We start from the raw sequence: 27,955 nt of genomic DNA, 5'->3' as shown, positions 1-27,955 counted from the left end.
TGGAGGAAGGTGCAGGGGGCCTGGGAGTCGCACACCCTGCCCCGCCTTGGCGGTGAAACCCTGACCCTTCCATCCTCCCCACTGCCCTCCCTCCGCCCTCCCCTGGCAGAGAGTGGCAGCCCCGGGCTCTTTGCATAATCCTGTGGCTTCGCTGTCCTCACCCAGTGCGCCAGAGCAGCGGACAGCCAGCGAGGGGAAGGGCAGAGCGGGCCACCATGGCGACACTCCTCTCCCAGTCGCAGCGGCGCCCTCCCCTCTTGCGCCAGGCCATCAAGATAAGGCGCCACAGGGTCAGAGACCTGCAGGATCCTCTACCCAAGAAGGAGGTAGGAGTGACCTCAGTGGGGAGGAGAGCAGCCTGGGAGCTCCATCGTGCCCCCACCTCTGGAAGGCTGGAACAGAGAACTAGGGACCTTCCCCTGCCCACCCCAGCCCCTGGGCAGAGCCTTCTGGGCCAGTAGGGCCGGTCTGCCAGGTGTCCCTGGGCCACCGTGGGCCTCAGGTCCTGGGGCTGAGCCTCTCTGAAGCCTTCCCCCTGGTGGGCCGGCCCTGTCCCCTGCTCCTCCGGGTCCAGAGGCACTGGCTCCATTAGGCAGGGGGTGTCCCTGCTGTGGGGTGGGCTGCTTGGGGACCAGCAGAGCAGCCTCGGGCCTGCTCACATCCCCCTCACCTCGGCTGGGCCTCACTTCCGCCGCCGCTGGGTGGGGAGCAGCCACCCGCCGCCGATAAGCAGTGCTGTTTCCTCTGGGGAAGGAAGGGAGGTGGGGGCGCGGGTGTGGAGGCCTCGCGGCTGGGCTAGCTGGGCACCCATGGACCTCAGCCACGGCAGGCCCGGGGACGAGGAAGGCAGCCTGGGGGCTGGCCCCCCAGGAGGCCTGCTGTGGGAACAGGTGTGGGGCGTTGTGGGGCTGGAGGCCGGGTGCTGGGCCCCGCTACCCTGGGCCTGGGCCTGGGCCTGGCCTCCGGAGACACCACCTTGTCTTTCCACCTTGCTCCCCAGATCGAGCCTCCATCCCACCAACTCTCCCCCGAGGAGGTAAGAGTCAGAGTGCGGGGGGTGCATCCTCGTGAACACCCTCCTGCAGCTACTGGCCAAGGCTGATGGTAGCAACTGGGGTGGGGAGGGACTTCTGGGTCCCAACCGCCTCCACTGCACATGTGGTGCCTGGTCTTGCTCTGGGTGTTTGGTATGGGTGCCAGGGGTGGAGCTCCTGAGGTGACCCCTGTGTGTCACAGCGAACCTTGCTCTACGAGGAAGCTCTCTACACTGTCCTGCACCGCCTGGGGCAGCCGGAGCCCAACCATGTGATCGAGGCCTCTGAGCTGCTGCGGTACCTGCAGGAGGTGAGCCCAGCCCCAGCCACCCCTTCCTGCAGCTGGGACTCAGGAGCCCCCTTCCTGGCCTGGCCCCCACCCTGTGCCCCCGGCCCCCCACACTCCTGCCCTGTGGGCTCCCTCCCCACAGGCCTTCCACGTGGAGCCTGAGGAGCACCAGCGGACGCTGCAGCGGGTCAGGGAGCTCCAGGTAACCCTGGGCCGGGAGGGGCCTGGGAAGCCCAGCCCACTCTGGGACTCAGGATGCCCCTCCCGTCCCTCCAGAAGCCAATATTCTGTCTGAAGGCAACGGTGAAACAGGCCAAGGGCATCCTGGGCAAGGACGTCAGTGGTGAGTGTGGGTGGAGTGCCCAAGGGCTGCTCCCTGCTCGCAGGAGGGCACACTCCTGTACGGCCCCAGGGCTCACCGCCAGTGCTGCTCGTCATGAGGGGCTGTCCCAGGGAGCCCAGCAGGCTCCCTGGCTGCCTCATCCTCCCCACTCCTCCCCAGGGTTCAGTGACCCCTACTGCCTGCTGGGCATTGAGCAAGGGGTCAGCATGCCAGGGGACAGCCCCGGGGCCCGGCGTCGGCAGAAGGCCGTGGTGAGGCACACCATCCCTGAGGAGCAGACCCACCGCACCCAAGTCATCAACCAGACGCTCAACCCCGTCTGGGACGAGACCTTTATCCTGTATGTGGCCCTGCCCCAGCCCCCACTCTGTCTGGGGATCCTCTAGGTGGTAGGGTCTCCCCAAGTTGAGAGATCAGCAGGTCGTCCTGGCTCAAGGCAGGGCTTGGCTCTGGGCAAAGACTGGAGGAAGAGCCCACCCTTAAGACAGCGTAGGTCAGACAAGACAGACCAGTGACATCAGTGCCACATGTTCGGAGGGTGGGCAGGAAGGCTCTGGGTGAATCTGGGGGTGCCTGAAGCCTTACCTTAAGGAGGGAGGGGTGTGGATGGGAGGGGAGGAGGGGTATGGTAGGGACTGGCCAAGATTCCACAGCTGCTGATATTGGGGATGGCAGTTTTGGGGGACAGGCTCTGGGCTGGGGTCACTTGTGGCCCAGTCTGGCTGGGGTCCTACCCCTCTAAGGCCTAAACCTTGCCCTTTTCTCCCTACAAGGGAGTTTGAGGACATCACCAATGCAAGCTTTCATCTGGACATGTGGTAAGTGACATGGCTTATCCCTAGGGACAGGAAGACAAGGGGTCTGGGGGTTAGGGTGGCAGCACTCCCTCCTGGAAGGGGTCACAGACAGCCTCTCTGCCTCCCACTGAAACCTCTGCCCTGCCAGGGACCTAGACACGGTGGAGTCTGTCCGACAGAAGCTGGGGGAGCTCACAGATTTGCACGGGCTCCGCAGGTGGGTGCCTCGGGGCTCACGGGGAAGGAGTGGGGACTCCTGCACCACCCACATGCACACTAGATGCTGGGCCGCAGGTGGCCACAGGTGGGGGCACATTCGAGCCTGGTTGGCTGTCTCCCTCACACTCCCTGCCTGGAATAGGATCTTTAAGGAGGCCCGGAAGGACAAAGGCCAGGACGACTTTCTGGGGAACGTGGTTCTGAGGCTGCAGGTGAGGTGGGGGGAGGGGCCCAGGAGAGGCCGAGGTGGGGAGGGGTCTGGGGAGGGGCTCCCGGTCCACATCAAGCAGAACCTGGGGTCTGCTCCCATCGCCTCCCTTCCCGCTGACTGCGCGAGGCCCTGATGCTCGTGGTCCCGCAGGACCTGCGCTGCCGAGAGGACCAGTGGTACCCCCTGGAGCCCTGCACCGAGACCTACCCGGACCGTGGCCAGTGCCACCTCCAGTTCCAGCTCATTCACAAGCGGGTAGGTGTGGGGCCTGGGCCAGGGGCTGTGTGTCGCCCCCTCAGTGGCCCAGCTGGGATGGGGAGGGCAGCTGCACCTGGCGTGGGGTCCTGTCTGCTCACAGAGGCCCCATTGCAGAGAGCCACCACGGCCAGCCGCTCCCAGCCCAGCTACACGGTGCACCTCCACCTTCTGCAGCAGCTTGTGTCTCACGAGGTCACGCGGCACCAGGTACTGCCCTCCCAGGGCTGGGCGTGGCCAGGGCTGCCAGCCAGGTCCTGACACTCGTCCACCTGTCTCAGGCGGGCAGCACCTCCTGGGACGGATCGCTGAGTCCCCAGGCTGCCACCATCCTCTTTCTCCATGCCACGCAGAAGGACCTGTCCGACTTCCACCAGTCCATGGCGTGAGTGCGCAGCCCCACGCAGACGCCAATCCCTTCCCCACACTGCCCTCCTACAAGCCGGCAGCCCAAGGTCTACTCCTTGGGAGAGTCCTCTTTGGCCCAAACTGTGTGTTTTAGGTTTTGAATCAGTTACCAACTTTGAAAAACCTGGAGATCCAGATCCCCGGCTAGGGCTGTCATTTTGCTGGGCTGCGTGCGGTTGGCCAGAGCAGAACAGCGTGTCCACCTCTGTCCATCACAGTTGCCATTGGGCCCAGTTCAGTCCCTCACGTCTTTGGAGTCCTCTGGGCTTTGAGTTTGCCACCCCTGCCCCAGGCCAGCCCCATCTCCCGGTGCCTGAGCCGTCGAGCCAGAAAATCCATGTGCTGACATTAACAAATCTGTGTTGACGGCCTGGCACGCCCCAGCGCCTTGTCAGAGTCTGGGAATGCCAGGAAGGACACCCGGAGCCACAGACATTCAGTGCATGTGAGAAGAGCAGGCAGAGGGGCCCAGCCAGGTGCTGGCCGGGAGGAACAAGAGGAGAGCGCTGCCTTGTGGGAGGCGGGAGGAGGCTGCGGAAGGCAGTTCTGGGCCGGGGGCAGCGTGTGAGCTTCTGGGCCCCTGGACAGGCGAGTCTTCTGGAGCCGGGTGGGATGGTGTGAGGCTGGAGGCCGGAGCAGGCACCAGGCGGTCAGGGGCCTGGCTTGCCGGCAGGGCCCAAGCACGTAATGCAGGTGGCCACTGTGTCCAGTAGGGACCTGGGCCTGTCCCTGGGTTGCTCTTCTCCCACATCCTCCGCCCTCCCACTGGGACCTAATGTGTTAAGTCACCAGAGACGTATGGAGGGAAGTCCCAGTTGCTGTTTGCCATATGTGCACAAAGGCTCAAGTCCCTAGATCTGATTTTTCACAAAAAGCAAGAAATCCTGACATTTTTAAATGATAAATATCCCAGTTTAAGAGACAGGCGATTTGAAAAGCATCTGTGGAAACAAGCGAGCTCCTGTGGGCCACTAGCTTCCAGCCTGTGCTGCTAGGGGTCTCCCCAGGAGGCTCTGGGGTGGGCGCCGTCCCCACGGCTGAGGCCCCGTGTCCGCGCAGGCAATGGCTGGCCTACAGCCGCCTCTACCAGAGCCTGGAGTTCCCCAGCGGCTGCCTCCTGCACCCCATCACCAGCATCGAGTACCAGTGGATCCAGGGCCGGCTCAAGGCAGAGCAGGTGGGCTTGCGGGGGGACGAGGGGTGCCGGCAGGCAGGGCCCAGGGAGGGCAAGGGCTGCCGGGCCCCCTAACATAGCTCCTGGCTCTGCAGCGGGAGGAGCTGGCCGCCTCCTTCAGCTCCCTGCTGGCCTACGGCCTCTCCCTCATCCGGAGGTTCCGCTCCGTCTTCCCCCTCTCTGTCTCTGACTCCCCGGCCCGGCTGCAGTCTCTACTCAGGTCAGTGGCTCCCCTCCTCTTCCTCGGTGGTGTCAGGGATGAGGGAGCAGCCAGGGCCGCCGCAGGGTGGGGGATGCCTGCTGGAGGAGTGAGTGGTGGGTGTGCAGTGGCCGGCACTGTGGACACAGCCCTTCCGCCTCGCAGGGTCCTGGTACAGATGTGCAAGATGAAGGCCTTTGGAGAACTGTGCCCGGACAGCGCCCCACTGTCCCAGCTGGTGACTGAGGCCCTGCGGGTACGGTACCCAGGCTGGGAACAGGGGGTGGGCGAGTGGCGTGTGCCTGGGCCTACCAACCCCGTCCTCACTGCCTCCTTGCCGGCAGATTGGCACTGTTGAATGGTTCCACCTGAAGCAGCAGCACCATCAGCCCATGGTGCAGGTGAGGGGTTGGGCTGGGATGGGGGTGTGGGTGCCTGCCCCTGGCAGCCCTGCTCAGCCCACCTCTTTCCCTTCCAGGGCATGCTGGAGATGGGCAAGGCCTTGCTGAGCCTAGTGCAGGACATCGTTGGCGACCTGCACCAGTGCCAGCGCACGTGGAACAAGATCTTCTACAAGTGAGCAGACAGAAGGGGCAGGGGGTGGTGGGGCCATGGCTCAGAACCAGGACTGAGGGACCCTGGCATGTGCGTCTGGGTGACGCCCGCTGTCTCTCCTCCAGTGCCCTAAAGGTCGACCTCTTCTCCATGGCTTTCCTGGAGCTGCAGTGGCTGGTGAGTCTCTCTGCCGTCTCCAGGCCGTGCCTCTGCCGGGCTCCGCGTACCTTGCCCACCTCGCCTTTCCTTTGCAGGTGGCCAAGCGGGTGAAGGACCACACAGCGGCAGTCGGCAGCCCCGTGTCCCCAGAGATGGGCGAGAGTCTGTTCCAGCTCTACGTCAGCCTCAAGGAGCTCTGCCAGCTGCACGCGGTGCCCTCGGAGAGGTGGCCAGCAGGCCGGTTGCGGGCGGGCTGCAGGGCACAGGGGAGAGGAGGGTCCACGAGGGCCTGGGACCTGTGGGTGGGCCCAGCCTTTCCTGAGGCTGATCCCTGGCTCTCCCCAGGGACGGAGTCCTGGCCCTGGATGGTTTCCACCGCTGGTTCCAGCCAGCTATCCCCTCCTGGCTGCAGAAGACGTACAGCGTGGCCCTGGCGCGCGTGCAGCGCGCGGTGCAGATGGACCAGGTGGGGGCAGGGCCTGGGCTTGGGCTCACCCCGGCCTTGAGTGCGGGTTTGGTAAAAGTAGGAGACCCGCTTGGAACATCCCTTCTGGGTGCTCCTGAGGCCAGTTGTGTGCAAAAACGCTGCCTCCTGATATGCTTGTGGTTAACTGTGGCTTCACTTTGCAGATGGTCCTGCAGCCTGAGGCATCTGGGCCAGCCTCGCTTGTCCCCTTGGGTAGCCTCCTGTCCAGCTCTGTGCTTGGCACTGGCAGCTGCTCTGTGAATGCTTAAGGAAGGAGGGAGGAGGGTGGATTTGGCAGAGTCCTGAGCCCTCCTTGCTAAGCACTTCTCCCTTCCTCCAGCTGGTGCCCCTGGGTGAACTGACCAAGCACAGTACGTCGGCTGTGGATCTGTCCACCTGCTTCGCCCAGATCAGCCACACCGCCCGGCAGCTGGACTGGCCGGACCCAGAGGAGGCCTTCATGATCACTGTCAAATTCGTGGAGGTGCAGCGTCTTCCACGTGTCCTTCCCCCCTCCTAGGACAGCCCCACTACCACCCAGCATTTCCTCCACGTTATCACACCAGCAGCCTCCCAAAACCTGTTTCCTAAATCCCCCAAGTCACTGAGATTCCCATGCCCCCATCCGTTCTTCCCTGGATCAATTCCCTCTGCCCCACCCCACCCCAGGACACCTGTCGGCTGGCCCTGGTGTACTGCAGCCTCATAAAGGCCCGGGCCCGCGAGCTCTCTGTGGGCCAGAAGGACCAGGGCCAGGCAGCCAACATGGTAAGGGCCAGAGCTGGGGCTGGGGGTCTTGCCAGGTGGGAGTGCCAGTCCTGGCACAGTTCAGGAAGTTCTGTGCCCATGCCTGCCCCTAGCTGTGCGTGGTGGTGAATGACATGGAGCAGCTGCGGCTGGTGATCGGCAAGCTGCCCACCCAGCTGGCATGGGAGGCCCTGGAGCAGCGTGTAGGGGCCGTGTTGGAGCAGGGGCAGCTGCGGAACACACTGCATGCCCAGCTGCAGGGTGCGCTGGCTGGGCTGGGCCATGAGATCCGCACTGGCGTCCGCACACTGGCCGAGCAGGTACCTTGTCCAACCTCATCGCAACCCCATCCCACCCCATCCTCAGCTGAAGCCTGGCCCCAGCAGGACCTGGGCTGCTGTCCAGCCCCCACCCCCTCCTGCACCTAAACTCAGGCCCCACACAAACTCTTCTGAGCCCCGACTCATGCCCTGGCCTCCCTCCTTCTACCATTTTGTGTTCCCCAGCTGGAGGTGGGCATCGCCAAGCACATCCAGAAACTCATGGGCGTCAGGGAGTCTGTCTCGCCTGAGGACGTGAGTGACCCTCCTGCTCACTGACCTCCACTGCCCTGCTGGCTCTGTGGGTCTGGTATTGGGAAGCGGGCTCGGGGTGGGTCGGGGGGGCTGAAGGCCTTGGGGTATCAGAGATGAGCTCTCCCTGGGCCTTGGTTTCCTCCTTGGATGCTTAAGGGTTTGGGCTGGGTCATTCCACAGGCTCCCCCAGCACTGCGGTCAACGTGGGGGCCGCGGTGGGGGCAGGCTTAGACTTTGCAGCCAACGGACCTGGGTGTGCATCCTCTGCCCACAGCTTTGCTGTCCTGTTTATATGAGCCAGCTACCCCGGGTCCTCACCTGTAAGGGCATATGTCATGATGCATGGGAGAAGGTTATTGTTTGGGAGAAGGTTATTCATTAATTGATCAACTGTTCATTAAGCACACATTTTGTCCCAGGCATTGATTTACGAACTGGGGATAGATCAGCGAACAACATGAGGAAAATTCCTGCTTTCCTAGAGCTTACGTTCTAGCCATGGGGGTTAAGAAGAGCTAAACGAGTAAGCGACAGTTGTGGCTCTAACTATAAATACATGCACAGATGCACGTGCCCGCGCGCACACGCTCACATACAGCGTGTGCAGTAATGATAAGTGAAGAGAAAAATACAACAGAGAAGGGGGTGGGAAGTGTCAGAGGGTTGTATTTTTAGGAAGTGGCCAGGGAAGGCCTTACTCAGAGGGTGACAGCTGAGTCAAGTCCCACAGGAAGCACGGGAAGGAGCCATGAGGCTTTCCAGGCAAAGAGCATTCCAGGCAGAGGGAACAGCATGGGCAAAGGCCCTGAGGAAGGACCATACTGGCGGCGTCGAGGGCTGTAGAGGAGGCCGTTGTGGCTGGAGCAGACCCAGGAACCGGGAGAGGGAGGCAGAGAAGTGGGTAGGGCCGGGTCCTGCATACGTTGCAAGCTGAGCACACAAAATCTCCTGGCCCTATTTCCTCCCTGGGGGTCAGGGCAAAGGAACTGGGGTGGGACAGAAATGGACCAGAACCAGATGTGTTCCCACCCCCCTCCCCAGGCCATTCTGCCCTTGATGAAGTTTCTGGAAGTGAAGCTCTGCTACATGAACACCAACTTGGTGCAGGAGAACTTCAGCAGGTCTGCAGCAGCCCCTGTCCTGGGTGCCCCTGCCACCTCCACCCCTTCTCCCACCCGGCCCTCCTTCCCCTCAGCATCCACTCTGGGGGATGGAGGATGAATCCCTTCGGTGACCTCCCTTAGGGGGTATAACCGGCCTCTGCTCAAATGGTTGCTCCCAGGGACAGGAATCTCACGACCTCACAAGCCTGCCTGTTTCACGCTGCCCAGCTCTGAGCATTGAGTTCTTCCTTAGGCTGAGTCAAAACCCACCTGCCCTTTCCTCCCTAGTCCCCACTGTCTTCAGGACCTCCCTGATGCTTCTCTGCCTTCCTGCAGTTACAGGCAACTGGTGTTCCTTGCCCACAATGCAGGGAGAACTTCTAGTTGGGGTGTCTTAAAACAAGGACCCAGGACACCTGGCAGCAGGGAGTGGGGTCCGGCACATGGGCTCTGGACTCCAACCTCACCACTGCTCAGCAGCCTTGAGCAGTTACTCGGGTTCTCAGTGCAGATGGTAAGGGCTCTGGCCTCCACTGAGGATTAAATGGGTCACGTGAAGTGCTGAGAACGGTATCGGTACAAAGGAAGTGGTCAACAACTGTTGGCCATAGTGACGATGACGATGACAACAAACAGACCCCTCCACATGCCCCTGCCCTCCTGGAGTCCTGCTATGCCCCATCGGTACAGCCGGGGCCCACGGGGGTCCGCAGTCTGTATTTCTTAGGCCACATTTTGCTACTATGCCATTTTTTCAGCTTTTTTTCCCCCCCATGAACTAGAATTAAATCTCCACTGAGATGGGAGCTTTGCTCAGTGCTGTCTCAAAAGCCTTTAGAACAGTCCCTGATGCATAATGGGCACTTAACTGTGTTGCAAAAATAAATTAATTAGGCTTCCCCATTCTTAATGACAAGTACTTTTTTTGTACTTAACTGCCAGACTTGACTCTGACGAGTGTCAGTCTCCGTTACTCCAGGTCCTTATCAGGGCTGTGTGGTCGCTTTTGCTTCCCCTGCAAGGTAGCGTAGGTGCTTGTCCACACTGGGTGCTCCATCTGTGCTATGGCTGCTCCGGGCTTGAATCGTGGTTCTTCACAGGGGCCCGGCCGCCTCCCCATCTGCCCCTGCCCCGGCCCTGCTTGTTGGGTTCCATAATCCTGCCAAGGAGGGTCTTCCCAGAGGCTGAGAGACACGGTGGCTAGGACTGACCCCGCCTGCTCCAGCTCGGCCTCCTTCCCTTAGGAGACCAGCCCTCCTCCCTAGCCTCACCTGGGGGGCAGGTGGAGGTGGAGGGTGGCATGGGCCTGGGTCCCCATCTTCACTTCCTCTTCCTCATGTCCTGTCCCGTGTCTGGCATCCCTCTGGGCCTCACCCCAGTCTTCTGACCCTGCTCTGGACTCACACACTCGCGGAGCTGGCAGAGGCGGCTGCCTCCCAACGCAGCTCGCCCCTGGCCTCAAGCAGGCTGAAGATTGCCCTGCAGGTAACAATGCCAACCCTGGCGCTAGTAGCCCTGTTGGGAGAGAGCCTGGGGTCACCTCTGATGTCTCCCCGCAGAACCTGGAGATTTGCTTCCATGCCGAGGGCTGTGGCCTGCTGCCCGAGGCCCTGCACACAGCCACCTTCCAGGTAGGAGGCTTTGGCAAGCTTCCAGGTAGGAGGGTTGGGGGAGCCAGCCTTTCTGTGCTCACCTGTGCCCAGGGCCAGCTATGTAATTTATGGGGCCCAGTGCAAAATGAAAAGGTGGGCCCCTTATTCAGAAATTATTACCAATTTTAAGATGGTGACAACAGAGCATTAAATTTAAATCAAGCATGCGGTCCCTTTAAGCACAGGCACATGCCTGTGAGGCCAGCCCTGTCTGTGCCTCTGTCCTGCTGTCCACCTGGGCGTTCCTGAGGGTGCACCCCTGCCCGTGGTCCCATCACCCCAGTGCTTTGCATTTCAAACTGACATCTCGCCCCTTGGCTGTGAGTTCCTGGGGGCAAGACAGGGCTCTGGTTGGGTATGACAGTTCAGGGGGATTCTCGGGGGTGCCCATTCCCAGGCTCTGCAGGAGGACCTGGAGCTGCAGGCAGCCTCCAGCCGGGAGCTCATCCGGAAGTACTTCTGCAGCCGCATTCAGCAGCAGGTGAGGCTCCTCTCCCCGCATTCAGCAGCAGGTGAGGCTCCTCTCCCCAAATTCAGCGGCAGGTGAGGCTCCTCTCCCCGCGGCCCGTGGGCCCCGCCCTGCCCCAGCTGACCCTGCCCTTGTTTTTCCCCTCCCGCAGGCAGAAACCGCCTCTGAGGAGCTGGGGGCTGTGACAGTCAAGGCCTCCTACCGCACCTCGGAGCAGAAGCTGCGCGTGGAGCTGCTCAGCGCCTCCAGCCTGCTGCCCCTGGACTCCAATGGTGAGTGGAGGCTGCCCATTGGCCACTCTCCATGTCTCCACGTCCCCGTGTCCCTGGGGGGCTGTGCTCACTTGGCAAGAGCTCCGGGTGCATTTCTCCTGGTTACCAGGAGGGCCTCGTGATGCTGAACAGGGGACAGCTGCTGGGTGAGTGCAGGGTGACTGGGAGACCCCCAGCCATCACCCCCTTCCCTGGGCCAGGCTCCAGCGACCCCTTTGTCCAGCTGACCTTGGAGCCCAGGCATGAGTTCCCTGAGCTGGCCACCCGGGAGACCCAGAAACACAAGAAGGACCTTCACCCACTGTTTGATGAGACCTTTGAATTGTGAGTGGGTCCCCCCTCTTCTCCAAGCCTGGGCTCCCCCAGGTCTGCTCCTCCAGGCTGGGGCTAACGGGCTCCCTTGAGATGACCACATTTGGGCCCGAGGGAGGGGGCACCTGGGACAAGACTTGCTTCCCCTGGAGCAAGCGGTGGACTCCCACATGTTGAACTCAGAGGCTTCCAGGGAAGGGTCTTGTCCCTGAGGTTCTCTGTTCCTCAAGACAGGTAGGCCCGGAGACATAGGACCCTTGGTTTAAAGCGTCACCCATCATATTCACGTGGCTGAGAGCTGACTTTGCAAAACTAACTTCACAGTCGGTGGCTTTTCTCCCAGCCTCGGCCTATCAACCAGGGGCTGGACCCTGCATCAGGGGTGGGGGATGGCGGTGCTCGGGGCAGGCGGCTGAGCCCGGCTCTCTCCCTGCCAGCCTGGTGTCTGCTGAGCCGTGCCGGAAGGCCGGGGCATGCCTCTTGCTTACCGTGCTGGACCACGACACCCTGGGAGCGGATGACCTGGAAGGGGAGGCCTTCCTCCCGCTGCGTGACCTGCCCGGGCTGACTGGCTCTGAGGAGCCTGGCGAAGTGCCTCAGACCCGCCTGCCCCTCACCTACCCTGCACCCAACGGTAGGCCTGAGCCCAGGGCAGCACGGGGGCCCCAGAGAGGTGACGCCAGGGTCAGAGAAGTGCCTCTCCGGAGATGGAAGCCAGTGGAATGAGCCATGGCACATCTCTTGGTCTAATTGAGAGACCAGGGAAATTTAAGCTAGGCCAAGTGTAATGTGGCTCTCTCGGAGGAAGGTCAGCAAGGAGTTTACTCGGGGAGAGGGGCCTGGCTCTCTCTGAGCAGGGGGCACATGCCTGCAGAGCGTCCCCCAGCTTGGTGACAGTAGTTCACGTGCCTGTGCACTTAGCACAGGCCAGCCCTAAGCACTTTACGCATGCTCTTTCAATTCTTACAACCAATGAGGCAGGTGTTACTAGTGTTTTACAGGTGAGAGAACTGAGGCACAAAGGGTTAATTAGCTAGCTTTGCGTTCTCATATAAAAAGGTAACAGTCACAGCCTCAGGCCTGTCTCAGCCTCTGGCACTACAGCTGGGTCCGGCCTGGGGCCCTGGCTGTCAGGCCGTGTCTTGTGAGCTTGCTGGTGTGGGTTGGTCACTGGCTTCCTTCCAGGTTGATGGGATGGGGCAGTGCTGTGTCCCCCACCCGCCATCCCTCGCACCAGGCACTGCCTCTCCCCACGTCTGACCACCTAACCCCTCTCTCCACAGGGGAGCCAATCCTGCAGCTACTGGAGAGCCGGAAGGGTGATCGGGAGGCCCAAGTCTTTGTGCGGCTGAGGCGCCAGCGAGCCAAGCAGGCCTCCCAGCATGCCCCTCGGCCAGGGCGGTAGCAGTGCAGGTTGCGGGTAGGGCTGGGCCCCCCTCCCCAGCAGGGACCAGTCAGGGCTTTCCTGTAAGGTCTGGGCTTCCCCACCACAGCACAGCCCTCCAGCCCGGCCTAACCCTCGTCAGTGTCAGTGTTAGCACAGACCCCTCTGGTCCTCCTGCCAGAGCAGGGCCCCCGTGAGGGGCACATTAGCCATGTCTCTACTCCCCAACCCCCACCCCCCACCCCAGCCACAGCATTCTCTGCCACATCCCAGCACCAGAGGGAGCAGCTCTGGCTTACCTCTTGGAAAGCTGCTCTGGTGGGCAGAGCCTCTGGCCATCTGTCTCCCAGCCTGCCTGTCCCAGCCACTGGCAGGGGGAGCGGGGAGGCTCGCTGGGCCCAGGACTGTGGGCACAGAGCCTCCTGGGGAAGGGAGAGGGGACCCTGCCAAATATGAGGCTCCAGCTGCCCTGGGGGAGGAGGGGTGGTGTCCATTACTAGAGGGAGCTGGGTCCTCTCCCCAGGGGCTGCCAGTACCAAGGCCAAGGACCTTCTGGCTCTGAGGCAGTGAGAGCTGGCAGGCAGCAGGGCTGGCATAGAGGGACGGAAGCAGAAAGGACAGTTTGGCTAGCTGTGTCTACTGAGAACGCCTCCTCCCTAGGACAGCACCTGCCACCTAGAAACCTTCTTAGCAAAAATAAATAAATAAACCCAATGCTTTGCCCTCTTAGGAAATATTTTTTCAGCCTACAGTGGAGCCCAGAAAGCTAGTCAGGCCATGTAACCGCCTCCCGCCCTAGGGCCTGGGCCCCCTCTCATCCCCCATGCTCCAAAGCAGGGAGGTGGTGTGGGGTAACTGAGGCAGAAGCAGGGGCGAAGGCCATGGGCTTTGCACAAGTCACTGTACCAGGCACATCCCCGTCTGTGGTCGCCGCCCAGGATGGAAGCCTGTTCCTGCAGGGGAAGCACCGTGAACAGGGCCTCCCAGAGGTGCAGGTGAGACTGGAGGGCCACGCTAAAGGACTGGAGGAGAGGTGTCCCTGTCCTGCCTCGGGGGAGGTGGCGCTTATGCACTGGGAGTTGGAGCCTGAGGCCTGGTCGGTTCTCTCCACATTGGATAAGGTGATCTTCCAAGGCCCTTTGCAGCTCTGAACCTGAGGCCAGGGAGGACCCAGCAGGGTAAGAGCAGGGGAGGTAGCCTGTGGCTTTTAAAACCTGAGCCCCTCATCCCACAGGGGTAGGGGCAGGTGAAGTAAGTAGGGTGGAGGGGAGGACACTTCCTCCGGGCCCGCCAAATCTTCCTGAGGCGAAGGCACTGTCTTCCTCTGAGAAACAATGAGGGGCCCCACTGCCTTTTGGAAAACACCAAGTCAAGCAGGCACAGGTGACAACAGAGCTCCTGGCACGTCATGGCCTGGAGGCTCATGTGGGGCCCACTCCCCCCACTCCCATGTAAGCAAGTTACCACTGCAAGTTCATATTTTATTTCCAATAGGTTTGGAGCTTTGTTGAGTTTTGCATTTTTGTAAAAAAGGAAAAAGTTTTCACTTAATTCATTGAAAGCCCTTTCGTGCTGAGCCCAAGGGGGGGCCTGGACCAGGGCCAGACCCTCTGCAGCCCTCTTCCTCCCACCCCAGACACCCAGTGCTGGGAGTGGGCTTGCTTCCCTCTGCCCGCTCTGCCCTCCCGCCCCTGCTGCATCTCTCTCTGTACAGAACAATTTTTAAAATGGAAGCTAAGACACAATATACATTGGACAGGCACACACACACATGCACACAGGTGTCTGCCCAGAACGGGGGCAGGACATCAGCTGCACTCAGAGAGCACCAAGGAATGCATACGGAGCCCCTCCTGGTAAGGAGGGCAGGGCCTGGGCCCCCTTGGTCCTCAGTCCGCACTCCTCCCCACCAATTGCCCTGCTAGCTGCCAGAGGGAGGGGGCGGACAGCACGGTGGGCCAAGCCGTGCCAGAGAGGGCAGGGGAGGTGGGGGATAGCTGAGGACAGCCAGGCTGGGGGAGGAAGGGTTACTGGGGGGGGGGGGATGTGCCAGCCAGGTGGGTGGGTGGCCCTGGGGCAAGGGAGGCTGTTCTGGGGAGTCCAGGGGGAGAGGACTGAGGGTGGACCCCAGGCCTCGGGAACCTGAGGGGCAGGGCTCCTGGGCCTTGCCCCTCGAGGAGCTTCAAGGGCCCAGGTATCGGGAGTGGGGCTGGCCCTGCAGCTTAGGCCTGCCAGCCCCTGCCATTGTCCCCAGGACTAAATACACATTTGGTAAAACTAGAAGCTAGGCTGGCGGAGACCGACCCTCACAGCTGGGGACCGGATCTGCCCCGGAGGCCCCAAGCCCTCCACACCCCATGCCCTGGGGAGGCAGGGAGAGCAGGGCCTGCCAGGAAGGTCTCGCCTCTCCCTTCAGTCCCTTCCAGCTTCCCATCCTTCCCTGCTCAGGCCCCAGGAAGAAGTTAAAAATAGTTAGTTCCTACATTAAAAAAGACAGAAACAGATTCTCTGCCAAAAGGCCAGAGGGAGAAGAGGGGATTTTTGTCTCTGCTGTGGAAAGGGCTGGGAGTGGGCAGGGGAGGACTGCAAAATAGTTTTTTCTTTTAAAAAGTGCTTGGTAAATCTGTTTTAAAGTGTGTGTCTATATCTATGTACAGATATACACACAGACACTGTTCACACCACCCACGCATACCTGCACACATACGGAAATGTATACATATACGTATACATATACATAATCATATACATATACATACATACATATATATATATATATACTTTAAAAAGTCCTAGGTGAGAAGATCTGGGCCAGGCTGGGCCAGGCTTGCAGGGTCACGACTGGAGGGCGTGGGCCCGGCCGGGCTGGCAGACGGGGCACTCGCTGCCCTCGGCACAGAGCTCGCACAGCACGGCGTGTTGGCACGGCAGCACCGCCCGGTTCTGCTCTTGACACTTAAGGCATTTTACCGACTGCATGTGGAACACGGCCTGCAGGAAAAGTGGCATCGTGGTCAATGGCGTGGTCTCTGCGACTGGCCTGGCCCCGAGCTGAACAAGGCTTGACTCTTACTTCAGCCCCTGCATGAGGAAACTGAGGCACCGAGCTCAACAGTGTGCTCCCAGGCCCCCACTGGCAAGTGAGAGAGCAGGGTCAGAGTTCAGGCTGCCCTCAGCGTAGCACTGGGCGTGGAGCCACCCGCTGCGCAGCTCCCATCCCTGAGCACATTTCTGCTCACGGAGGCTTCTGCCTCTTCTTTCAACCCTGGGGTGCCCCCAGGGGTTCCCAATGAGAAAAAGGAGGCCTAGAGAGGACTGTGACATGCCCAAGGGGACACGGCCACATCTGGGGGCCTGGCTGCTCGATGCCTAATGGAGAAAGGGCTCTTTCTGCTGAGCCACGCCCCGGAAGGCCTGCCGGCTCGTGGGGAGCTCACAGAAGGATGCCGCTCAGGTCCGCACCGCCCTCAGAAGAGCTGGGGGTGGGCACTGATGGCCCTGCAGTCCCGGCGTTCCCACTCCCCTGAGTGCACACTCGCCCCCGCCCCTGCCCCAGCAGCCCCTCGTCCTGAGTGTCCCCAGTGCTGAGGCTACCCCCACCCAGTGCTCCCTGACCTCCTGGGCTGACCTTGTCCACTTGCTCCAGGTGGGCCCGCAGCTGCTTCTGGAGGGAGTAGAGGGTGGACAGCGAGAGCGCCTCCAGGTTGGGGAAGCCGGGCAGGGCCTGGGGGTCAGGCCCTGAGTGCAGCCGCTCCAGCTCCTCCTGGAGCTTCTTCACCTGCGCCTCCAGCGCGTCCCGCTGCTCCCGGGCTAGCTCGCACTCGGCGCCAGCCGCACTGGCCCGCTCACCAGCCTCTTCCGCCTCCTTCTTCCAGGCATCACAAGCCTGTGGGCACAACACACAATGCCTCATCACGATGGCTCCCCACCCCGGCCCCCCGTTTCCCCAGGGAGCGTCGATGGGGGCCTGTGTGTGGACCACTCTGGCTGCAGGGTGTGCTGGGAAGCTGGGACTGCTGTCTGGGAAGAGGGGCAGGGAGGAGGCGGACGCTGCCTGCAGAGAAGAGAGGTGTCAGGACCTGCAGGAGACCCTCCCTCTGTGGGCAGGGAAGGGGGCTGGGCCTAGCATGGCAGGGACTCAGGCAGAGTTTGTGTCCTGGTCAGCTTCCCCAGGGGCTGCCAGGCTGCAGCTGGACAGAGGGCTCATCTCAGAACCTAGAACTCTGGAGATTCGGGGCTTCCAGGGAGAGGCAGGTGGTCTGGGACTAGAATACACAAGCAGCTCAAGGAGGGAGTTCTAACCCGGGCCACCAGCCACCCCAGGGTCCTGACTGGCAAGGCCAATCCTCCCATGGGGGCAGAGAATGTACGAAACTGCGTTTCTGCTCTGTTCTTTGGGCCACTGCTCTCCCCTACTCCCAAGCCCACCCTATATGGATGCTCTTGGGCTAGATGCCACCAGGCACCAGGGAAGGTCGGTGGGCACGGGGCCCAGTACCTGCTTGGCCTGCTTCCAGGACTCCTCCCACTGCTTGATGGTGCCGTTGGCTTCATCCAGCTCTTGCCGAAGCCGGGCCAGCTCAGCAGCCCCTGGCCCTGACAAGAAGGCAGGGGAAGTGCCCGGGGAGAAGCTTCCAGAGGCAAAATGTTCCCAGATGCTGCTGTTCATCCCGTTCAAACCTGCCCCAGGGAGGGGAGGAACATCAGCTCTGGAGGGCTGTGAGCCCGGCCCAGGCCCTGGCCAGCCCTGCCTGGGAGGCTCCCAGGGACTGGCTCTACACCGGGTGGGGGTGCAGGCTCCAGCTCTGTCAGGCCAGAGCTCTTGCAAGGACTGGAATGCAGCCTGGGAAGGCACCAGGTACTGAGTCAGACCTAAGCTTCAGTGGCACCTGCTACTTATCAGCTGCCACTTCACTTCTGAGTCTCAGCATCCTAATCTGTAAAATGAGGCTCTGTCACCGCCTCACAGGTGGTTCGGGGCGCAGGAAGCACTGCGTGGGCCAGTCTTGCTTATAGCCAGCTTGCTTATAGCCTGACATGAGACCCGGGAGGAGATAAGGGAGGGAAGACACAGGCTGGAGCCTCACATGAAGGCAGAGCTGGAGCTGTGAGAGCCCAGGGAGCCTTGGGTCCATCCTCCTTGTTTTACAGATGAGGACACTGGGATAAAATGTGTGACCAAGAATGACACAGGCAGTAAGTGGTGGAGCCACGACACAGGCAGGGGGTCTGACTCTCCAGGGCTGCTCTCCCAGTGAGCCAAGCTGCCTGCGCACCCCTTCACCCACCCTCCTCCCACCCCAACCAGAAGTTCACTAACACCACGCCCCCCTGCTCCTGGCCCCGGGGCAGCCCCTGTCCTCTTGAGAGGGCCCCATGTCCATCTCTGGCCTCATTCTGCCCACATGTACTCTTTTAGTGACTTCTTGTTTCCTTTCCCATTAACCCAGCCAGAATGTTCCAGAACCAGATTACCAGATTTAAGACATTCTGTCCTCTGAGCAACACAAGTGCACCAACAGATGCAGGGTGTGGCCCCATGCGGAGACCCTACACTGTGCACTATGGGCCCACTGCCCTGTCCCAGATGAGGGACCTCAGGATCTCCGTACCACGAGACTGGCCCAGCAGCAGACTCCCCTGGCCCACCCATTTCTCCTCTGCCCGCAGGTGACATTCATTCTCTGGGAACGGAGCCGCTTCCTCAGAAAAGGCCCTCTTGACTGCCCCTCCCAGCTTAGGTCCCCTGTCATTCTAAGTAGGATTCCAATGGCCCTGCACCTCTGCCTCCCACGTTGACCACGGCCCCATGGCAGCAGGGACTGTCAAGCTCACACCTGTGTCTACACAACTGTGCTCAGTAACCGCATGGTAGAGGAACGAATGTGTGGCCAGCAAGTAGAGCTAAATCGAGATGCCTCCAGAATACGGGGCAAGTCAGAAAAACGTGACACTAAGCAGCTGAAGCAGACAGAATCAACACCAAACAGAGAACAGCCTCCTCAAAACGGAGAAGGTGCCAAGAAATCAGCGTGCTGCCCTGCTCTCCGAAATGAGACCAGGGAGCTCCCAGTGCCTCCGACCGACTGGAAGGGCCAGCACCCTCGGGGAGGTGCCCCCGCTCCCTGTGAACAGCTGTGGGGGAGCCGGACGCGAGAGCAGCAGGGACAAGGGCTGCATGTCCTCCCCTCGGGAGGCGTTCCCACCAGCCTCATGCGCGGAGACGAGCACCCTGCCTGTGGTGGCAGAGCCCTTGAGCCTCCATGTCACGGCTCTGGAACCCCCAGTCCACACCGCTCTAATTCTGTGTTGGGCAAACAGCCTTGTAGGCTAGCTCTGGGTCTTCCAGAGCCCCTGCCTGCCAGGACGGGCACCCTGAGCCCAGGGTCAGCCTGTTCCAACTTCCCCTTAGTCTCCCGTGGGCCTGGTTGGCGTAAGCCAGCCTCTTAGAGCCCTGGGGGACTGGGCAAAACTAAACCACTCGGCAACATGACCGGGCCTCAGCCCTGGCAGCCGAGACCACTGCTCTCACTGCTCTGGTCTCGCTTCACCCACAGCATTTCATTTAATCCTCACAACCACCTTATGAGGTGGCTGCGCTACTACGCCCATGTCATAGCAGAGGAAACTAAGGCAGAGAGGCTAAACCGTCGTCCAGGGTCACACAGGCAAGGACCTGACTCTGCCTCCTTGCCCAAAGCTCTGCTCTACCCTCTAAGCTGGCTGATGTGCCACGGACAGAGCACCCACAGCCCACAGGCACCTTCTCAAAGGCCCAATTCCCCAGGTTTCCTCAGTGAGTCGCGTCCCCACTTACCTAAGGATCCATGTGAGGCTGAAGTCCCCAAAAATGTGTTTTCTGACTGGCTCAGGTGGCCCTGGGGCTGCTGCAGGAAATGCGAGGAGAGGCTGACAGGAGGGGACGGGGATGCTGAGTGGAAGGAGGCAGAGCTGCCCAGGGAGCCAGGGATGTTCACGGGTGCAGAGCTCTGCAACAAGCTGCCGCCTGCAAGAGAGGCCCGGGCTGCGTGAGGGCGGGGCAAGCCACATGGGCCACATCGAGCAGGGGACCCGGGCAAGGCAGGACCCCAGGAAGCCCTCCCAGGCTGCCCTGCCCAACCACTGCCTTGTACCAATTGTGATGCTGCCTGGGTGGGGCACTGTGCTGTTATCAAAAGTCTTCTCCAGGGCGGCCACCCCAAACTCGTTCAGGTCCAGGTCATCCAAAGCAGATTCTAGGGACAGACAGATTGGATGTGGGCCCCTGGCTTCCTGAGGGCCCACACCCCCCAGGCTCTGAGCCCCTCCTGACATTCACCCACTCAACTCCTGCCCCTGCCACATCTTCAAGCTCAGGCCACGCTGGCCCGGTGCCCTCTCGAGCCTCCACGCCTTTGCCCGAGCTGCTGCCGCTGCCAACACTGACGCCCCGATGCTGTCAGCCAGAGAAGGCCAGCCGAAGTGTCTCTCCTTTCTGAAGCCTTGATAGCCCCAGGGAATTCAAGTCCCAATTCAGGGTCCCTGCCCCTGAAAGAGGTCCCCGCCTCCTGATGTTACAGCTCCTGTGTCTTGGCCCTGTGCTCACAGGGGGTGGGCAAGTCTCTGGGCCCTCAGAGGCTAGTGCGTAGTAGGTGGACAAATGTCCACTGCCCCCTACTAAACTGGATTGGGAGGGTGGAAACAGTTTTCCTCCTAGAGGGCAAGAACAGTGTGTCGTCATCTGTCTTCCCAGTGCCTGCCATAGGACCTGGCACAAAGTGGGCACCCACCAATGAGCACTGAGAGAAAGGGGCACTGACTTGGGACAGCCATAGAGATAGCTAGAGAATGAATGGGGACTGAATGACATGCCTTTAGACTCTAAATTGCACATAAGAACTAGAAGGGCCAGTCTGGGCCCTACACTTTGGGCTCATTTCCTGTCTAGCTCAAAGGGCCCAGAGTGCCCACACTCTGATTTCTCTCAAGACAGAAGTCTAAGGTGACTGGTATGCTGACTGGAGTCTCACATCAGAAACTGGGGTGTCTCTGAGTCCAGACCCAGTCCTGGCCTTGCAAACAGCAAGGGCCTAGTTACCTATGACGGACTCTACCGTGTCGCTGGTGGGGTAGAAGGGCAGAGCGTTTGCATTCATGCCAGGGATGCTGCTGGTGCCCACGGGGCTGGGGGGAGTAGCTGCCAGGCTGGAGGTGATGCTAGAAGAGATGCTTGAGGTCAGGGGGCTGCCCGTGGGGAGGATGCCCAGCACGTCCTGCAACGAGACAGGGGAAGGAGAGGCAATGGGATGCCGGCGAACGGAGGCCATGGCCAGAGGCTGGAGACGGGGCTGGGTGGGGCAGGGGAAATGGCACAACCCAGCTCTGGTCCAGCTGCCCCACAGCCCACTGAGGCTGCTGCTGGAAAGACGTGGCTTGGAGGCTGCCTGGCTCCCTCGCCCTCAGGCCCTGCAGCAGGGAAGGGAGAAGTAAATACAGGGCCTGGCACAGGGCAGATGCTCCACAGATTTTTTTTTTTTACTAATGAGTGAGGCTAGGAGGTGAGGGGCTCCAGGCCTGACCCCCAACTCGCTCTGGATTTGTGGCGGGGCCCACCTTAGTCCTGCCCTCAGCCTGTGGGAAAAGTGGTGTCTCCCACTCCCTGAGGCCCCCTGGGGTTCCGGGCTAGTGCTGCCCACAACAGGAGCCAGAAGGGAAGAAAGGGGCTGGGTGCTCTGTACCTGTTTGGGCTGAAGCAGAGGCTGCTCTTGACTCCTTGGCTCTAGTGAGTGGGGTTTTAATTTGGCCTGAGAGAGAAAAGTCAGGGAGCAAGGGATGAATGTGGCACCATGGAGGGCGCCCCTGTCCAGCAGTCCACCTTATTGCCATGGCTCACTGAGGCTGCAGGTACCAGGGGGCAGGTGGTGGTGGCAGACACCTGTCACTTGCCATGCAAGCTCCCTTCATAAGCACACACACCCCGCTAGCTCCCCACCCTAAGCAGGGAGCTGCTTTTCTCCTCCCAGGTGACTCTAAGCCTTACACAGGCCCAGAAGGTTTCTCCCCAAGCCCAGTTAGGGACCCCTCTGTCCTGCTCCCCCAGGCCCTGCCATTCCAGCAAAGTGGGAATCCCTGCCCCTCAAGCAACTAGCTCTGCCACACAGGAAGCCGCTCAGCCCCTTTAGCCTTCCAGCCTATAAAATGGAGTGACATTACTCTGCTGAGTCCTGAAGAGACTGAGGACAAGGGAATCCTAGCTCCCAATCATCCTCCCCACAGCTGGGCCAGGACACTCCTCCAAGCTTCCCTTGCCCCACGTGGGAGGCCAACATCACTGGGCTTTAAGTATCTTCCGTTGCCCCTCTCACCCTTTACCTGGCATTTGAAGTTTTTCAGGTACTCGGCTCCTACTTGGTCTTCCCTCTCAAACCCAGGAGCCTTCTTATAGCTGCCAGGGGCCAGGCCAGACTCCCCGGGAAAGACAATGCCCTCCAGGTTCAAGGGCTTCCTGATGGAGCCCGGTGGGGAGCCGCAGAGGTTAGATGGGCTGCCCAGGCTGCTATTTCTACAGAGGAGCTGCAGAGAGGAGGGAGGGGCCGGTAGGCATAACGCAGGCAGGCCACATGCCCCATCCTCCGTCCCCAGCTAGAGGGACAGTCTTCAGCAAGGAGCTCAGCTCCACTTTCATTTGTCAATGGGCAGCAACAACCACCCAGGGACCCCAGAACCTGACAAGGGAACTGGAGGTGGGGGGAGTGACATAAGGCTTTGTCCCGTCAACCAGCCCTACCTAGGCTGCTCAACACAGGTTCTAGGGACTGCCCTCCCCCTCGTCCCTGGGCCTGGGCCTTGACAGAGAAGAACATGAAGACAGTACCCCTTGGCCCAAGCACAAATACTGCCGAGAGGGCCTGGGAGGCATGAGACGCAACACCCAGGAGGCATTAGCTCCAGGGCAAGAATGGCATCCACCCACTCCCCAGGACAGGCACGTACAGCGCTGAGGTCGGGGGCATGCGGGCTGGAGGGGCTCACAGGCACCGAGTCTCCGGCAGCAGATGGCATGTACAAGACGGGACCCGGCTGGGTGGGGCTAGACACAGCTGAGGAAGGCTGTAGGTCATCACTTAGGGGTGGCTCTGCAAGAGAAGGGGGTAGGAGTTAGTAGGCTCCTGAGCCAGCTCTGACCCTCTAAAAATGCTCCTTGTTCCCCCCAAAGGAGACCATGCATTGCTCTGCACATAAAGGGAAGGTTCCTACCTTGTTTCTATTAACATGGTGTCTTGTGCTCTTACTATGTGCCAGGTACTGTGCCAGCACTGTGTGTTAACTGTGAATCTTCACAATGACTGGAAGATACTGGTAATATTGTGCTCTCCATTTTATAGATAAGGAAACTGCGGTTCAAGAGAGGTACGGTAAATCTACCAAGGTGACAGAGCTAGGAAACAGAAGAGCTAGGATTTCAACTCTGATGTGTACAACTCCAAGCCTGAACTATGAATCACTTCTCTGTGCTGTCTCAATCGGGTGGTCCCAGTGCTCATGGCTGGGACCACCTCTGCATCAAGAATATGATTCTCAGCCAGGTGCGGTGGGTCACGCCTGTAATCCTAGCACTCTGGGAGGCCGAGGCGGGAGGATTGCTCGAGGCCAAGAGTTCAAGATCAGCCTGAGCAAGAGCGAGACCCCGTCTCTACTAAAAATAGAAAGAAATTAGCTGGACAGCTGAAAATATATATAGAAAAAAATTAGCCAGGCATGGTGGCGCATGCCTGTAGTCCCAGCTACTCAGGAGGCTGAGGCAGAAGGATTGCTTAAGCCAAGGAGTTTGAGGTTGCTATGAGCTAGGCTGACACCACGGCACTCTAGCCTGGGCAATAGAGTGAGACTCTGTGTCAAAAAAAAAAAAAAAAAGAATGTGATTCTCCCAGGGTCCTCAGTTTATTTTATTTCACTTTTTTCCGATAGGGTCTTTTTTTTTTTTTTTTTTTCAAGAGATGGGGTCTTGCACCCAGGCTGGAGTGCAGTGGTTTGATCACAGCTCACTGCCACCTCAAACTCCTGAGCTCAAGCAATGATCCTCCTGTCTCAGCCTCCTGAGTAGCTGGGACTACAGGTGCATACCACCAAGCCCAGCTAATTTTTTTATTTTTTGTAGAGACGGGGTCTTGCTGTTTGTTGCTTAGGCTGGCCTCAAACTCCTGGGCTCAAGCAATCCTCTTGCCTCAGCCTCCCAAGTAGCTGGGACTATAGGCATGAGCCACCACTGTGCCCATGCCTGTTTCTGTTTATTTTTCACTCCAATGTCAGAAACAGGGCCTGAGCCTGGAAAGAAGTTACGGAGAACAGAGCCATCTCCTGGGGTGCAAACAGGCATGAGCAGGGGTAAACTTGTGCCCTGTCTCCAGGACGCCTGGACTGTAGCTCTGGGGATCCAGAGCCACACTGTCCCACACTGAGCACTGGACCGGCTGGTCTGAATGGAAATGTGTCTAAGTACTAAAATACATGTCACATCTCCAAGACTTGGTACAAAAAAAAAGGTAAAATATCTTGATAGTTTTTCATATTGATTACCTATTAAATGATAATGTTTTATATTGGGCTCAATAAAAAAGCTGTTAAAATTAATTTAACCTGTTTCTTTTGCTTTTACTTTCAATGTGGTTAAAGTTTTTTTAACTTTAAAATGACATATGGGTCATCAAAGAGTACAATACAAAAGTTTAAAAATTAAAAAAAAAGACATACGGGGGTAGCCTTATATTCTGAATGGATAGCTCTGCTCTAGAGGCCTGAGCAGGGCTCAGTAGAGAAGAGCTCCATGTTCCATTAGTGATGTCTGTGATGGGTGTGACATGGGGGTGCTGGCGGGGTTTGCCAGGTCAGCTTCGGGAGGCTCAGTGCTTCAACCTGCCTGGACTCCAAGTGCCCACCCAGGAGGAAAGTCCCCAAAGTCTCTATCTCACACCCTCGGAAGCTCCAGGGCTTCGAGGCAGGTTCCAGAGAGGCAGAGGGCATGGAACTTGCAGAGGGGACAAGGCCTGCTGCTGGCAGGCAAGGACTGTTGTGCATAGGGTGCTGCCAGGGGCCACTCCCCTGCCTGAGCCGAGGGTTAGAAGGGAGGGTGGAGTGGGCATTGCCCAGGGCAATGGGAACAGCATACGTTCTACATGGGCAAAGGCGCAGAAAGGTCCTCGGGGACAGCTGCCCGATTGCTGCATGTCGTTGCACTTGGTGGATTTGTAGATCTGGAGAGGGCAGAGCAGAGCAGAGGCAGGTCAGGCTTGGGCCCTGAGAGGAAGATGGGCAGGCTCCCCCCTTCCCTCAGCATGGGTGGGCCCGCTTAGTCATCTCTTCCCGTCTCCACTCCATTCCACTTCCCTAAGTCTCTCCCTACCAACTTCTTATTCAAACTCCTGAGGCAGCCCACCACCCCCACTGCCATTGCCACCCTCCTTTCTGGGATCACAGCTCCCACCAGCTCTCACAAGCATCCTCTCCAGCTGCCCTCCACTCGTGGTCTTGGCCAGGGCTGTGCCCTGAGTGTGCCTCCTGGGCAATAAGGGAGCCACAATCTCAGCAGCAAGCAGCCAGCCACCCCCAACACGTCCCCTAGCAGGGCATGCTGGGTTGTGATCTATATTGGGTCTAACTTCCCACTCTGCTGTCTGCACCCACATCAGGTGGTCTCTGTCCATGCATCTACCTTGGGGTATCCTGGCTTCCATGGAACTGATGTGCCTCTCTGTACCCCATACAAGACCTAGGCACGCTGATATGGCTCAGGGCCACCTCATGGGGCCAGTGGGCAGGGAACAACATCAGGGAGGCTGCTGGTACCCCAGGCTCCGATCTAGGACAAGACTACTGGAAGGTGCTTTTTAATTTTTTAAATCCTTGCGTCACTGGATCATAAGCACCACGAATGGCAGAAAGCCCGGAACGGCCAGGTTGCCATGCTAAGCCATGCTTGCCCTGTCAGGAGGACAGGGGAGACAATTGGAAGGGGAGTGCTGCCTGGTGAGTGTGGGCTCCGGACAAGAGAAGCTGCCACACTGAGGGGGTGGGCTCCTCTAGGACTGTCTGCGAGGAGCCTCTTCCAGGATGGTGTCAGGGTGGATTCTGCCAACACCTGCCCCACGCTCCGTGCCTCTCCCCCTGCTTCCCAAAGGGGCTGTGAGAAGCTACCCTCAGCCCCTACTCCAAGGCCCACCTCCGGGTGGAACTGCTGCTCCGTGCGAGTGTGGCAATACTGGCAGGCATCCCCGTTCTCACACTTGCCGGGGTCTCCCCACTCATCCCCGTGCTTGACGTTTGGACATGGAGATGACCTGGCCCAACGAGAGGGTGGGATCAGATGGAGGCAAGAGAGGTGAGATCAGGGTCTAGCGGCTACCACCTCAATCCCTGCTCTGGTCTCCCTGCCACACAGGTGCAGGCACAGAAACAGAAACAGAAAAGACCAGCTGCAGAGTGAGGGGTTTAGCAGGGACAGAAGCCAGGTTTGTTCCCTCAGCAGGGCCCTCCCACCAAGCATCACGCCAGCCCACAAAGTCAGGTTAGAACCACAACCACACTTGCTGCACTGTGGCCTGGCCCCTGTCCAACAACTGCACTCAGGACCAGAACTGGAGGGGCTTCATTCATGCAAGAGATGGACCTGGGCTCCCACCATCCAGTAATCTGTAATGGTCCCTCCCCAAGTACCTGGACCCTGCCATCCTGCAATCTGTAGGGCCAGCCTTCCCACCTCCCTGAGAGCCATAGTGGTAGCAGCCTCTGCTACGACTGATCCCTTCCCTGCCACTCCTCCCTCCCGTGGCTGGCCTCCTGGGGCCAAAGGACCTGTATTTGTGCTTCCGGGGGCTCCGCCGCCGGTCCTTGCTGTTGTGGTAGTAGGGACAGGCATAGCCTTGGCGGCACAGCCGCGGGGGCTTCTTGCAAGGCTCCGTCTTATAGTTCCCCAGCACATAAGCAGTCTCTGCACAGGGGGCCAGAGGGCAGGGGTCAGGTGAGGGGAGCTGGAGGACCCTGAGAACAGCAGGCATGGAGTGGAGGGAAGGGGAAGAAGCTGCCACTGGGAAGGAGTCCCAGAACTGAGGCTCCCATGAGAGGTGTGGGCAGGCTACCTCCTCACAGGCCACAGGCGCGCTGGTGAGGCCAACACCAAGGCTGACACCCAGGTGCAGTAAAGACAACAGATGCTGTCCCTCACTGGAGATACACACAGCTCACAGGGCAGAAACAGCACCTTCACGAGGGCCGAGAGCCCACGCACGTGTACTTGTGCACATGCACAAGTGCATACATGTGGAGGCCTGGGGGATCTTGGGAACATAGCATATCTGAGAAAATTCCAATACAACTGCCTTTTGCACAACAGGTGTGAGGTGGTGTGGGGGTGCTGGCTGCCTCCCAGCAGAGGTAGTGGCTTCAGCCGCAGAAGGCAGTAGGTGGTGGTGAACTAAGTCTTCAGGACAGGGAAGGGGGCAGATGTGTGGCTGGAAGGGGCATGGCCAATAGTGTGGTTGCCCATACCTTGCCAGCGAGGCTCCTCACTGAGGATTTTTTCTATCATGGCGTGGCTTGCGGCCCCAGCTGACTGGCCCTCCATGCTGCCCTCTACTGTGGTCTGGCCATTCTGCAAGGCCTCCATGGCCTGGAGCTCCCTGGAAGGAAAGGAAACAGAGATGGAGGGGAGAGGGGATGAGGGGTCAGGAAGCAGAGTGCCCCTACCCCACACCCCAGCCTACTACCGTCAGCCCAGCCTCACGCACCTGATGTCGTAGACAGGGGAGCGGAGGTCATGGGGCCCGTGGGCAAAAGCGCAGTGCAGGCCGTTTTTGGTGCAGTTGCCTTTCGAGTCTGTCTCGTGGATACAGATTCCAGTTTTATAGTAACGAAGGTGGTACCTGCGCTCAGTGTCCCCTGTAGTCCTGTGCAGGAATGGACACCTGGAACATGATAGTGGGGTCACCCAACTTCACCCCCTGCAGCCTGGGCTACCCTCTTTACAGCCTGAAGGGGACCCAATAGGGCCTGGCATTCTTGAGCGAGACAGACACCTGGAAGAACAGATGCTGCCCAGACTGGTCCTCAGAGAAGAACTGCTGAAAACTTGGGTATACCCTCTCACACTCTGATGGCCTCATTAGGCTGGGAGAGGGGTCAGCAAGCCTCTGACCTCTGAGAAGAGGGTGCTGATGCAGGGATGGTTCCACGAGTTGAACTCACAGAACCCCCGGGTACCTCCTATCACCCCTTTCCAATGTTGGAACAAATGACAAGGATGGCCAATGACTGTTCCCTCTCAGTGACGTTCCCAGGCTTGCCACCTCACGTTGGTCATC

The 27,955-nt window shown here is 59.7% G+C and overlaps 2 protein-coding genes and 1 pseudogene across 5 annotated transcripts in view; 2 read left to right on the top strand and 1 right to left on the bottom strand.

Moving 5' to 3' along the window:
- The first annotated feature begins 190 nt into the window (after positions 1-190).
- On the top strand, positions 191-13,010 carry UNC13D (unc-13 homolog D). Of its 3 annotated transcripts, none has more exons than XM_069482856.1 (32): positions 191-320; positions 989-1,036; positions 1,237-1,344; positions 1,466-1,525; positions 1,600-1,666; positions 1,826-2,006; positions 2,440-2,484; positions 2,612-2,680; positions 2,825-2,894; positions 3,044-3,148; positions 3,266-3,358; positions 3,430-3,533; positions 4,616-4,733; positions 4,826-4,950; positions 5,095-5,185; positions 5,274-5,330; positions 5,408-5,505; positions 5,610-5,661; positions 5,739-5,869; positions 5,989-6,109; positions 6,450-6,593; positions 6,779-6,877; positions 6,970-7,176; positions 7,363-7,431; positions 8,473-8,552; positions 9,914-10,019; positions 10,094-10,165; positions 10,584-10,667; positions 10,807-10,927; positions 11,128-11,251; positions 11,677-11,873; positions 12,523-13,010. In XM_069482856.1, the coding sequence occupies exons 1-32, from the start codon at positions 216-218 to the stop codon at positions 12,642-12,644; spliced, it is 3,273 nt and encodes a 1,090-aa protein (XP_069338957.1). In that variant the 5' UTR covers positions 191-215; the 3' UTR covers positions 12,645-13,010. The 3 variants fall into 3 exon arrangements, with proteins under 3 accessions (XP_069338957.1, XP_069338956.1, XP_069338958.1); XM_069482855.1 differs by having other exon boundaries at positions 191-326; positions 1,001-1,036; XM_069482857.1 differs by lacking the exon at positions 191-320 and adding an exon at positions 661-890 and having other exon boundaries at positions 1,001-1,036.
- Positions 13,011-15,428: 2,418 nt separating this feature from the next.
- UNK (unk zinc finger) overlaps positions 15,429-27,955 on the bottom strand; it is a 34,017-nt gene continuing 21,490 nt past the window's right edge. The window contains exons 3-16 of one of the 2 annotated variants that reach the window (XM_069481714.1): positions 27,383-27,559; positions 27,144-27,274; positions 26,451-26,586; positions 25,819-25,936; positions 24,769-24,853; positions 22,596-22,738; positions 21,975-22,175; positions 21,341-21,406; positions 20,701-20,875; positions 19,757-19,858; positions 19,441-19,629; positions 17,122-17,303; positions 16,252-16,509; positions 15,429-15,614 (exon numbers count right to left, since the gene is read on the bottom strand). In XM_069481714.1, coding sequence (XP_069337815.1) covers positions 15,459-15,614; positions 16,252-16,509; positions 17,122-17,303; positions 19,441-19,629; positions 19,757-19,858; positions 20,701-20,875; positions 21,341-21,406; positions 21,975-22,175; positions 22,596-22,738; positions 24,769-24,853; positions 25,819-25,936; positions 26,451-26,586; positions 27,144-27,274; positions 27,383-27,559 — 2,119 coding nt within the window. In that variant the 3' untranslated portion in view covers positions 15,429-15,458. The remainder of the gene's footprint in view (positions 15,615-16,251; positions 16,510-17,121; positions 17,304-19,440; positions 19,630-19,756; positions 19,859-20,700; positions 20,876-21,340; positions 21,407-21,974; positions 22,176-22,595; positions 22,739-24,768; positions 24,854-25,818; positions 25,937-26,450; positions 26,587-27,143; positions 27,275-27,382; positions 27,560-27,955) is intronic. The other variant, XM_069481713.1, reaches the window with a different exon arrangement.
- Positions 17,808-19,073, top strand: LOC138391982 (uncharacterized; annotated as a pseudogene).

Source organism: Eulemur rufifrons, chromosome 9 (assembly GCF_041146395.1).
Source record: "Eulemur rufifrons isolate Redbay chromosome 9, OSU_ERuf_1, whole genome shotgun sequence".
In the NCBI taxonomy this organism is placed as follows: Eukaryota; Metazoa; Chordata; class Mammalia; order Primates; family Lemuridae; genus Eulemur; species Eulemur rufifrons.
Note: the sequence above shows the minus strand (reverse complement) of the source record. Positions and strands in the feature narration are given on the sequence as shown.

Bases quoted from the DNA above. Each gene is read 5' to 3' on its own strand.
- UNC13D (XM_069482856.1), top strand. From the start codon at position 216: ATGGCGACACTCCTCTCCCAGTCGCAGCGGCGCCCTCCCCTCTTGCGC. The intron at 1,526-1,599 runs GTAACCCTGGGC...CCGTCCCTCCAG, and splicing joins AGCGGGTCAGGGAGCTCCAG to AAGCCAATATTCTGTCTGAA. The intron at 2,681-2,824 runs GTGGGTGCCTCG...TGCCTGGAATAG, and splicing joins GATTTGCACGGGCTCCGCAG to GATCTTTAAGGAGGCCCGGA.